Raw genomic sequence first — 12,932 nt, 5'->3', positions numbered from 1 at the left:
TGACCCTTTGTTACTCCAATCCATTGGAACAGAAATGGGGTAGGAAGCTCTTGCATAAGCAGGTTTGAGCAGAGTTGTTTGCAGCTGCTCACAATCTGAAATTGTTTATGCTTAAAATTTCCCAGGTCTGTGGCCTGGGGATGGAGCCAGTGTGTTCACATTTTCCTAGCTGCTGCAAAGCAATGTCTGGATGAAAGCTTACATCCCAAGTAATTGTTTATGCCTAACGAATATTAGAGAGTGATACAACCAGCCATTTCAATCCAATCTACACAGTGGAAACAGCCTTGGGTTTTAGAAGTATTTCTAACATGTTTTAATAAACATATTGAATCAGAAGCATAGACAAAACATAACCTTTTAGTATGTCCTGGTTATTACATTTTAGCTATTGGCCTACAGCCATTACACTTTATTGAAGCTGTTAAAATATTATTAAAGACTTTCTCTCCTTTACTTCCAGAGCAGTTTTCATTTCTGAGCTGCTTACTCACCTCTTACTAGCACTGCAGGCTGCCCTCCCAGCAGCCTCGCCGCACACCGGTAGGACTGTATTTGTACATCCCCGCTGCCGGAGAGTCTGAGGCTGCTTTTTCACTCCAGGGGCTTTGCAAGATCTCAGAGACTCGCTCTGCAGTGACTGCTGTGCATGTCTGCTGCAGCTGCTGCGTGTTCCCCGACAACCTGAAATGTGATCAGAAGGATGGAGAGAAGCCTCCTGCAAACATCTGAGACCTCCCTTCTCCAGAGTTGAGTGCACTCTGCCACTCTGCCACTCCTGGAAGGTATTCTTCTAACTGAAGTTGTAGAAGTCTGGGTTGTTGATCTAACGCTGCCTATCCTACAGTGAACCACAGTGTGATAAATGACACCATACAATGTATACCATGGCTGGCTGTTTTAGGGAAAAAAACTCACGAACCTTAAAACATTACAGTTAAAAGAGGTATCTTTGTCTCCCACCAGGAAGGTGACAAAGTGTTCAGAAGTAGAAATATGAAATGCCTGTGTATTAGAAGCTGGTTAGAGGACAGAAATCCAACTACTTCTCTGCTGAAAGGCAAAGAGAAAGTTCAAACTTGTTCTATTCCAGTTTGGCTTGTATGACAGCTGCCTGATCATCACACACTGCATTTGCCCAACCATCAACCCAAGACAGAGAAGAGCCCTAAGAAATAACTTATCAGTAGGGAATAGAGAAAATGAGATTTTACAGGCTGCGTGAGGCAGCTGGGGTTACTGCAGCAGGGTAAATGAACTTGAGACTCGAAATTCAGCAGTACAAAATACAATGTCATGCAGCTGGGAAATGAAAACTTCTGCTGTAAAACTGAGCGCTCATAAATTACATGATGAATATTAGTTGAGGAAAAGTCAGGCATTAGAAAGAGAAGTATTAACTGCAGAAGGCATTGCCGGCGTTTTACTTGGAATGCTTTACATAATTGTGCTCATCCAATGTCAAGAAAACATTACAATCCAGAAGAGTGAAAAAAATAGTTGGCTGAAGGAATGGAGAACCTATTGCACCAAAAAAGGTTGTAAAGATTGCCTCAATTAGCCTAGGATAGCAAAGCGTGTCTATAGTTTTCCATTTGTTAATACATCAGAAAGGTAACCATATCAGAAGAGTTACATACTTCGCTGTCATAAATAGTGAACTAGACTTGGTAGTCATGCCCTTCAGACTTCTGTCTGTATGCCTAAATCGGAAGATATTCACTATGAAAAATGATCAAGCCTTTTATGCCACTGCATGAAAAGAATTGTGAGAATCCAGAGATCTAAATGATTAAAAGATCTGGGGAGTAGCATCAAAAGCAACCTCTCCTCCCCCAGGTTGTCACAGTTTATAGTGTAATAAAAAAAATACAATTGTATACAAAACCAAGTAATTTATTTAGAAAATGTAGAACTATTCACTTGTATATTCATAGAAATATCAGTCAGAAAACTATGCAATTTCTGTTATGAATTTCTGTGTAAACATACAAAGAAAACAAATTATTTGATTACAAATAATTGTACTGCACAGATTTATGACACTTCCCTTGCAGAACAAATGCAGCTGGTGTATAATGTTATTATCTTGTTCTAATCTTCACTGTTTCCCTCCTATACAAAGATTCAAAGCCAAGTAGCTGTCGTGCTTTGATAAGCAACATGCCAGCAGGCAGAAAGGACTGCAAGAGCCTCACTGACAGAATCTGTCAGCTTTTGTTTGACCTATGAAATTCTGTTTTGGAAGATTACAAGGATTCAATCTTTTATATAATTATTATACAGTAATAAAAACAGATAAAACAGAATTTAGTTAGATTGAATGTTCAAGTCTTGTATTTTAGATCCAGCTATTAGTTTAAACCCTTCCTTCCTTTCCTTCCTTTCCTTCCTTCCTTCCTGTCATCATTTATCTATTCCAGGTTTCTTTCACTATATGAAATGTAGAATTTTTCTGAGTTGTAAGTAAGTTAGAAAGTTTTAGTCTGCAAAAGAAACATCTAATTTAAAAAAGATACTATGCTGGGCTTCAAGGCCACAACAGTCTTTAAGCTTGAAAAATCTACTCAAATTTAAAAGTACAGCTTATGTCAGTTAAAGCAAGAACTTCTATAATTGCTCTTGTATTCTTTTGGTCTGAAATTCTTGGTATTATTTATGAGTAGTCCTGATTTTAGGAGGTTTCACATAAGAAAAGCCCTAGCTTTGCAAACATACTGCTGTAAGCAATTGCCTGGTGAAAAAATAAAGTACTGGAGTCTTAAAATAATAAATCATCTGTGTAGTAATGCACTGTAAATAGAATTCCGCATTTGTGGAATCTGGAATATTTTCTGGAGGGAAAAATGCTGACATAAAAATACTAAAAATATAAAGTATCACCCTGATCTTAATGTTATGCCGTGTTGAAAATACTTATGCAATATATGAATGTGACCAGTAAGTAGGAACCCAATTAAAATTTTAACAATGTACCAGTAATTGCAAAGTACAAGTTTACATAGAACTAAAATACTTTCAGTTATCACACACCATAATGGTCATTCAGATAATCTAGTACTGCTGAGGTACTTGATAAAACATTAAAAACTTTTTTTTCTTGTTTTGAAGTTATGCGTTCCATCATGTACATTAAGTGGTGGTGGAAACATGTAAAAGCAGTTCCATGCTCAAGAGCAATGTCAACCCAGTCCTGGATGCACTTCAAAGGTGTCTCTTCGTATCCTGCAAACATAGCTGGATTTGCTAAGAGTCCTCTAGCCACCATTACACCTTCAAATTGGAAATGAAAGCAGTTAAGTTAAATCATAGTTTAAATTTTACATGAAATCTTCCTGTAGATTTTGTATAGCACCACCCAAAGCTTGCAGGTAAGTAATGGGAGAACGACAAGGGAGGGTTGTATATTATAGCTATATCGGAGAAATCCATTTAACAATCCAATCTTCAGAGTACCTACAATACCCATCAACACATTCACTTGAAGACAAAACACAGGACACAGAAGCCTTTCTTCCCTACTTCTGAAACTGCAATTCAATAGTATTTTGTTTTGATTTGCTACACACGTACAAGTCTGCCTTTTTAACATAAAATTACGATGGAAAGACACAAGGGTAGTAATATGCTAAATTTAGTTATTTTTAGTGCAACTCAGCTGATTCACTGACCTAGAATCCTTCTTCCAGTAAGAGCTCAATGTCTCAATTATATACATCTCAGGGCTCTTGGTCTGCAGTAAATCTTTCTGAACAAGCCAGTGTATTTGCAACTATAGTCCCAAATTGTCAGATAAACCCACACAAGTTCTATTGTAATTTTTCTGCGATTAAGGGATTCTGTTTTCCTGCTACCAAATTTCCATATTGTCTTGAAACCATAGACAGTTGCAGGAATCTGTTGTGCCTAAATAACTGCAGGGCAATCCTTTTTCCCAAAATTTTACCACTGAAGTGTAAGGCAAGGTAAATACATATAGATATGAGAGTGTAATTCCTCACTGTGTCCTTGAAACTAACCAACTTAACTGTTAAGTTTCTGGCTTAACAATATTTCCTTTTCCTGCCATATTTTTACTATCAGAAATCTGCTCCCATGCGCAGGAAGCAGAGATTTTCAAGTGGAAGTTTACAGTTCTTTAAAAGATGATCTGCTCCACAAAGAGACAGAATAAATGTCTGAAGGTCCCCCTGAACTCCACTACTGAGTGATAACATAGCATAATTAAGCAAAGAGCTTTTGTCATTTGCCTTGGAAATAATTATTTGTGGCTTTGAATAACAGTGCTCTAGTGCTCTGATAATGACATGTGATTCTGTTTATGAGTTTATAAGGCATCTAAAACATCCTCTTTCATTTGTCTACTCAAAGAGTGAAAAGCACTCAAATAATGTCCTACTGACAGTCAAAATAAATACTTCGAAATCTGATTTGCAAGTTACTTAGAAAATAGTAAGTATGTTTAATCTTACCATCTGCGCCTGTCAGGTGATGAACATTTTCAGCATCTTTTAAAGTTTTAATGTCCCCATTAGCCACAATAGGTATAGACATGCTTTGTTTAATTATTTTAATTGCATCATAATGTACAGGCTGATGTCTTTCTTCTACACTTCTCCCGTGTACTGTAATCCATGAAACTCCAGTTGCTTCAGCTTTTTGACACAGGTCAACTGTTCTTTTTAAGTCCTCATGGATCCTAAAATTCCAAGGAATGAAAACACTAGATAGTTACCTGAACTGTATAAAAAATCCCCCTCCCTAAGAAGAAGTTACCACAGAATTCTGTAACAGTATAAATAAAGGAATTATTACTGTTGGTAAGTAAAGAGGTTTTTTCTAAATAAAGACATATGAGTTTAGCATTTCCCAACTATATCACACCTCTGAAATATACATGGTAAATTATACAGAGATTGAGAAAGGGTGCCCAAAAGATTCTAAACCAAACATAATTATTTTGTATATTTTGTGAAAAAAAAATCCGATTTATCCTAGTTCCCCTTTCCTGAAAGACTGCAAACTGAGTTGAAACTTAACTGACAAACATGCAAAAGCCACATGGGATGTATGGATAAATAGCGGATGGAGTGGTACAAAGCAATGCAAAGCAACAGTTTACAGAGATTTAGAAAGTGATGATGGGAAGCAGGATGTGTTCCTTACAGCAGCTGTGGGGACCAGTTCCACGTTCTGTTACCCTTCCCTTTATTGTCAATGGCAACTGTGGCTCTGGTCTCCAACAGCTCACAAAGTAAATCCTTGTGATGCTACAGACTATGCATTGCTTTTCTTTTGTGGAACCCTAGGCCTTTTGACTTGTACTTTCACATTGTTCAGATTGCAAGAAAACTCTAGCATTCAGTATGTTATCTGGGTAAATAGTCAAAGGCTATGCTGGTTCTGCTATCTTAGTTTGGGATTACTTGCCCCAAATATTCTTTCACCACCTGGGGTCAAAAAATCTCAGCAGTCTTCACATGTAAGGAAATTATTATAATGTGTAATATTACATTAACAGAATGACCTATATTGAAGTAGAACTACTACACTAGCATGTTTCTTAAAAAAAATTAAAAGGATTCTTCCATGTACCACAAACAGCACTGAACTTAGACCTACCTTATTTTAATAGATACTGAAAATCTAGGGTTGTCAATCTGATTCCGTACATGTCTCACCATATCTCGAACAAGTTCTGGTTTATTTATTAAGCAAGCACCATAACCTTCTGCCATTGCCCATCTTTAAAAGAAAAAGATCATTTGAATTCTACATTTGAAAAAAATGCAGATCAATTTCAGTCAAATACATCAGTTTCCTTACGACCTTTAGAATGTGTGGTTGAGTAAACAGAGATAGTACTGGCTGTAGATCAACGATTCGTTTGCAGTTTGACACAAGCTTTTAGATCTTGGTTCTCACATTGCATTGTTAGAACTTTGGACAAGTTACTAATCTCTTCCAGCTCAATTTTCTGTCCACAAAATAGACTCACAAGGAAGTGTCCTGGTTTCAGCCAGGATAGAGCTGGTTTTCGTCACAGAAGCTAGTGTGAGACTATGTTTTGGATTCGGGATGAGAAACTGTTGATAATGTGCTGATGTTTTGGGTTGTTGCTAAGCAGTCAAGGACAGTCCGGCTTCTCGTGCTGGCCTGCTAGCAAGGAGGCTGGGGGTGCACGGGGAGCTGGGAGGGGACACAGCCAGGACAGCTGAACCAGGCTGGCCACAGGGATATTCCCTACCATATGACATCATGCCCAGTACATAAACTGGAGTTGGCCGGGGGGCGGAAATCGCTGCTCAGGGACGGGCTATCGATCGCCGGGTGGTGAGCAATTGCTGTATTGAGCATCACTTGTTCTTGTACATTCCTTTGTTGGTATTATCATTGTTGTTATCATTGTTGTTTCCTTCTCTCTTTCTGTCCTATTAAACTGTGTTTATCTCAACCCACAAGGTTTTTTTTTTTTTCCTAATTCTCTCCCCCGTCCCACTGCGGGAGGGGGAGTGAGTGAGTGGCTGTGTGGTGCTTAGGTGCTGGCTGGGGCTAAACCATGACAGGAAGATAAACTAACATTTAATCAATGGTGGCTTAAATCACATAAATAGCTTGAGGTTTCCCCTTCCATTGGATCATGGATTCCTTCTAAATAGAAATAAACTTTGGATTGAAAAGGAAGATTTTGGAAGTATAAGTAAGGATATGATTTCAGTAATATTCTGTTTTTCCTCAACTGCAAAACATTTAATGTTGTTTTGCAGGAAATAACCTTTGCTTCCACTTAACAGCAGCAGGTTTTTTTTCTTGAACAATTTTTCTTATAGAGGCAGATTAAGTGCACAAAGTTTTGTTATTTTGAAATAAGCATGCACAAGAAACAAAGGATTCAAATGTAAGCATGTATTTTTGGCCTAAAAAGAACGTACAGTTTGGCATACTTAACTGCAGTTAGCCTAGAAAAACAAATATACTTCCATTCCGAAGTCTCAGATCTCTCCAGAAGAGAGTTTTCGCAAATACTATAATTTTAAGTCAAGACAATCTAATTAGAATAGACAAACTAAGTATTTGCACTGTAATATTATCTCTTGCTTTCCTACATTTATTTTTGAGGTCTTCACTAAGTGAAGACTTTTTGATAAAAAGACTGTCTGACAAGCATGTAATAAATGGTTCTCAATTCAACCAGTTAGCAAGAATCGTCATTTGTGCATTACTACTCTGTTTCACTGTCAAGACAAAATCTGTATCAATTTAAGTGAGAAGTAGATCACTAATTTACTGTACTTATAACCTAATAAAAGATGGAAGAAATTATTTTCAGCACTTCCTGAATAATATAATCCATATAATTACATTTCAGAGACTATGTTTCAGTTGCAGAAGTCCGAGACATCAGGGACTTGCCTCATCATTTTGGGAATTGCCACATCATTTCCCAAAACACTTACCAAATCATTTAAAGCAAGCTTTTTTTGGTAATGCATATTTAACAGGTGTTGAGAAGGGATGGACACTTCACTTCTAAGCCAACACTCAGTATCTCAGAAATGAAAAAAGGCAAGTTGCCAAATACACCTCGTTTTCCCAGTCTCACCATGGTGACAGGCATCTCAGAACATTCAGAACAATGTCCTGCCACGCAGACATTTCTGACAGGTTAAAAAGCTATTTCTCTCTTGAAGTCTATTTTTAAGTTAAGACAGAAATTACTATGAAAATGAAGACCAGCATTCTTTATTCTCAATTTATTTCATCATATTTATCCATCTTTTGAAAAACTTTACCTCTGAGGACAGCCACAGTTTAGGTCTATTCCATCTGCAAAAGGACAGACGATACGGGCAGCATCACACAAAACCTGTGCTTCTTTAGCAGCAAACTGAACAATCAATGGATGATCACCTACTCCAATGAAAAAATATTTAAAGATTTAAAAAAACCCAGAAAATAAAAAGAAGAAATTCTAAATTTTGTATGTTTTTCCTATATTGAAAAGCTGTCTGGCCATGGTGATGGGCAACCAGCTCTAGGTGACCCTGCTTGAGCCGGGAGGCTGGATAACATGACATAGAGAGGTCCTTCCAAACTCAACTGTTTTGTGATTCTGCGAGCCCTAGATCACAAATAAATAAAGGTAGCTGACCAGTGGTTACTAAATGAGTATGTCTATCAAGAGAGGTGACAAACTTATGTGTCCTAGATGGTTGCTGACTCAACACATACTTTTTCTGACTGAAATTGGTCAGATGCTTATCTTTCACAAAGATGATATATGAAATTAAGTATTCTCTGTTTTTCAGCAGCCTTGATGCTTCCCCTCCTAGCCTGCCCCTTCTTTTCTGCATGCTGCCCCTTTGCTGTGCTGACATGGCTGTCTATCTTGCCAGGTGGGAAACTTCCTTACAGAACCAATTCTTCAGAAAGGAGCTAAACAACCCACAAGCTTTGCCCTTCCTTATCCCAGCCCATCTTTTTTCCTCTTCTGTGCCAACGTGGCTGTTTTTATCCATAATGCAGAGTTGGAACAAGAACACACATTCCAACGTGTGTTGGAAAGTCCAAAGGCAGAGGCAGCTTTGGCAGCTTTGTCTCAAATGAGAAACCAAAGTGTCACTGCTCCTCAACTTGGGTCTGCTGAACTGCTTGTGATTTACTAAGCCCCTGCAGAGAGCCAGATGGTCATTTGGAACATGCTCTCCTCTTTTACAGCTACTGCATTACATTAAAGGCATCTAAAAATATCTCAAATAGTCTTAGCACTCACTTTCCATATAAACAATTGCTGCAGTTAAGAGGAAGGGGGATATCTGGGCACTGATGGAAAAAGATGATCCAACAAATGCACAAAGCAAGTGCACTTCTGGTACTGAAAAGACCACAAGTACTTCTGAAGATTTTTCTATTTTAGTGGAAAATAAGCAGTTGCTGAAGTAGTGGAGCTTAAGTCAAAAAGGGCAGCAGCACCCTCTCAATCAAGCTTAGACATTGCTAGAAGTTACCTAAAAAATCAGGAAGCAAAAAAAATCCCTTGCATATTTTCAAAACAGTGTCTATTTAATACAATGCTCTAGCTGAAGAGATTTACATTGTTACAGCTAATATTTTGCAATAATCCCATGCTCCTGGTTTTTTGGTTGAACATTAAGTAATAAAAATACCAAGTCTAGCCATACTAAATTTTTTAGCAGCAGCAGCAAAGATCATTTACCTCTATTTGAGAAATATACAACAACGAAATATCAATGCCAAAGAAAATGGAAAACAGAAATTGCAATTGTAGGCTCCAAACCTACTCCACTAATTAGAAGACAAAACCCCCAAACAGCCAGGAAGTTAAAAATAAAACCACAGTAAAATTTCACAACCTCATGTGGAGCTACTTGTTAAAAACATAAATGCTAATAATGTAAATACTATAATCTTGGCAAAGCTGTCTGAGGCAGAATGTTATAGAGGCCTATAAAATTAAGGTCAGCATGAAAGAGATGAATAGGGAAAAGATATTGTTTACAACACTAGAACATTTTATTTTGTATCCCTTGTTATCAGGCGGCAAAGTTACAGTATAAAGAATTTCCTCTTTCCTCATCCCTGCACCCCCCCAGAATACACTACATACAGTTCTGACGTGTGGAACTTCAACGCCACAGGATGTTGTGTAGATCAGAAGCATAAGTAAATTCAAAGGGGGCAAAATAGTGGCTCTGTGGAGCTTTGAGACATATATATTGTCAGTTATGTTCTTACCCATTTATTTTTACACACAAAGAATTATTCATGCTTTTTAAAAGTTAAATTCCACTAATAAGAGAGCATACCTTTGCTTTCCCATGTGACTTTTCTCTGCAACTGCTCTATTCTATTTGAATAATGCACCACAGTAAACAGCCAGTGCTAAAATAATGAAATATAGCTCCTCTGCTATTACATATACACTTACGAAACCACCAATTCAGTGGTCTGAGTAGATTAAATCATCACACTTCATAGATCCTGCATGCTGATCTTATTAGCACGTTAGCCACGCTCTCTTCATTCCTCCAGTCGCAGCCTATGCTTGTATGTTCCTTGTTACACTCTTCTACTGCAGCCACTTCATGCCAGCATATCTCTATCGTTACTGTCACCTCTTCCCACGTATTTCATACCACTCTTCTTTTTTGCTTTTGTGCTGGTTTTGGCTGGGATAGAGTCAATTTTCTTCATAGATGCTAGCCATATTTTGGATTTGGGATGGGAACAGATAACATACTGACTTTTTCAGCTGTTGCTAAGCAGTCAAGGACAGTCCAGCTTCTCATGCTGGGCTGCCAGCAAGCAGGCTGGGGGTGCATGAGGAGCTGGGAGGGGGTACAGCCAGGACAGCTGACCCAGGCTGGCCAAAGGGATATTCCACACCATATGATGTCATGCCCAGCATATAAAGCTGGGGGAAAAAGAAGGAAAGGGGGACATTCGGAGTTAGGGCATTTGTCTTCCCAAGTAAACATCATGTGCAATGGCGCCCTGCTTCCCTGGAGACGGCTGGACGCCTGCTGATGGGGAATAGTGAAGGAACTCCTTAGTTTGCTCTGCTTGTGTGTGTGGCTTTTGCTTTACCTATTAAACTGTCTTTACCTCAAGTCCCGAGTTTTCACACTTTTACTCTTCTGATTCTCTCCCGCGTCCCACTGGAGCAAGCGAGTGGCTGTGTGGGGCTTGGTTGTTGGCTGGTGTTAAACCATGACAGCTTTACAGCCAGGACTCTCTACAACTCCTTATACTCCTTTCCATACGTGTTCCAGTTATGTTTCTGTACCATGCCTGAGGCTTGCTTCTCCGCATCAACCATAGCCATGCTTCAACTTCTGGGCCTCTTCTTGCCTTATTATCACCATCTCATTATCCAAAGAGTCCACCAACAGCCCCTTCCACTTTCCACTCCAGCTAATTTGAAACCCTGCTTCTTTTATTGGTCCTTAATTCCACTGCATCAAAGTCTAGTCTATTAATTTTTTCACCTTTAGCAATGCTCTTCTTTTTCTTAGAGACCAGAAAACTTTTCCCATCAATGAGATAAATGTCTGTCTCTGAAACACACAAGAAACAGCAATTGCAGGGAAAAGAATCTTACTATCATCTCGTACTGGGTCTGGCTGGGATGGAGTTAATTTTTAAATTTATTTAAAGTTTATTTATAGCAGCCTGTCTGGTGCTGTGTTTTGGATTTTGATAATGAACCAATGTTTTGGCTATTGCTGCACAGTACTTGCACAGAGTCAAAACTTTCTCTTTTTCTCACTCTGCCTTCCCCCTGCCCCCAGCAAATACATCAGGGTGGGCAAGAAATTTGGAATGGACATAGTTGGCGCAGCTGTCCCAGACTGGCCCAAGGAATATTCCATACTGTATAACATCAAGCTCAGCAATAAAACTGGAGTGTTAGGGGAAGAAGAAAGTGGTTGGGACATGGAAATTGTGTTCCAGGGTGGCTGTTGCTTAGAGACTGGGTGGGCATTGGTCTGCTGGTGTGGAGTGGGAAGTGGTTGCCTTTGTATCACTTTTTTTTTTCTCCTTTCATTCACTTACTAAGCTGTCTTTATCTTGAGCTGTGAGTCTTTTCTTGCTTTTGCTCTTCCTATTCTTACCCTGTGCTGCTGGGGGGGTGTGCAGGAGGAATGAGTGAGCAACTGCATGAGTGCATAGCCACTGGCCAGCTATGTGTGGTCAGCCAGCCACACATCTTAATCAGTTTGAAGGCCCGACTTTCAGGTGGAGACAAGGTTTTCCACTATCTCATTTGGCATGCTATCACTGAAATATGCTTACTCTCACCTAGAATATTTCTATGGTTTTACAATCAATCTGATACAGTATACCAAAATTGTTAATGGATGTCACGTCACAGACTTCATTCACTTAGCCAGTTTGGTTTATCACGACATAAAACATTCTGACAAGGCAATGGTTTACTAAAAAAAATACCTTTGTTTGTTGTGAATTCGCTGTCTCTAGCTTTTGCAGATCTCACAAAATCAGCTGCCACTATCATTGGCGTGTAACACAAATCGCAACTGTATTTCCTAACCAAGGTTCTGAACGCCAACCTGCAGACACATGAAAATTAAGAGATCAAGAAAGACGTTTTCTGATTAGCTATTCTAAAATGCTGTTCTTACATGCAGTACTGTGGGGATGTCCAAGTATAATCATAAAATAAAACATGTCCCACATTTATCTCCATCTTAAATAATTAAAGGAGAAAAAGGTAACCATCCCTGTTTTTACAGTCAAGGTAAACTTCCTCAGACAAAATAGAATTAAAACATAGTTGATGTGACAGTTACTTACTTTGAGTAGCGGACCATAGGGGCACATATTTTTACAACTTGCCCAGAATGAAACAAATCCATGGGATCTTTTAGTTGGCATTGTTTAGTTTCTGTGATGTCACCAATCATGTATAATTAACAGTCCTTTTAGCATCTGGAAAAACAAACAGTGTTTGCAATATAAGTAATTCAGCTATTTCTCACATGCCTTACAGCAAAGAATTAGAACTCTAACTGGACATGCTTTTTGGTAAAGCATCCCGCGAGAAGTCCCTCACTTGCACAGTGTCACGAACAAGCCTTTTCCACCACCAGCTACCAGCACCGGCCCTGCGCCCGGCGCCCCCGTGTAATCTACAAGACCCCCGCGGTAACGCCGTTGCGTTTCCATGCCCTGCAGTCTCTAATATTAACATAACCCCTGCAACCTTCAGCGCAGGCCCTGCCCGCAGGCCTCACGGAGGAAGTTTTCCCTCATGGCCGGCGAGAACCGTCCCTGCTTCAGCCTAGGCCCGCTGTCTCTCGCTCTCCCGCTCCAGCTCCCTCCGCCCCTCCGCGCACGGCGGGGGCTGCGGCCCGACCAACCCGGCCTGAGCTCGCCCTCGCATACCG

General features: G+C 39.4%; 1 protein-coding gene across 1 annotated transcript; it reads right to left on the bottom strand.

The window, feature by feature from the left end:
- Positions 1-2,689: 2,689 nt before the first annotated feature.
- Positions 2,690-12,449, bottom strand: DUS4L (dihydrouridine synthase 4-like (S. cerevisiae)). The gene is made up of 6 exons (XM_010288107.1): positions 12,340-12,449; positions 11,974-12,095; positions 7,794-7,911; positions 5,623-5,745; positions 4,473-4,699; positions 2,690-3,273 (listed from the first exon to the last, which is right to left on the bottom strand). The coding sequence occupies exons 1-6, from the start codon at positions 12,447-12,449 to the stop codon at positions 3,026-3,028; spliced, it is 948 nt and encodes a 315-aa protein (XP_010286409.1). The 3' UTR covers positions 2,690-3,025.
- Positions 12,450-12,932: the final 483 nt, after the last annotated feature.

The sequence above is a fragment of the Phaethon lepturus genome, unplaced genomic scaffold (genome assembly GCF_000687285.1).
Source record: "Phaethon lepturus isolate BGI_N335 unplaced genomic scaffold, ASM68728v1 scaffold11445, whole genome shotgun sequence".
Taxonomy (NCBI): Eukaryota; Metazoa; Chordata; class Aves; order Phaethontiformes; family Phaethontidae; genus Phaethon; species Phaethon lepturus.
Note: the sequence above shows the minus strand (reverse complement) of the source record. Positions and strands in the feature narration are given on the sequence as shown.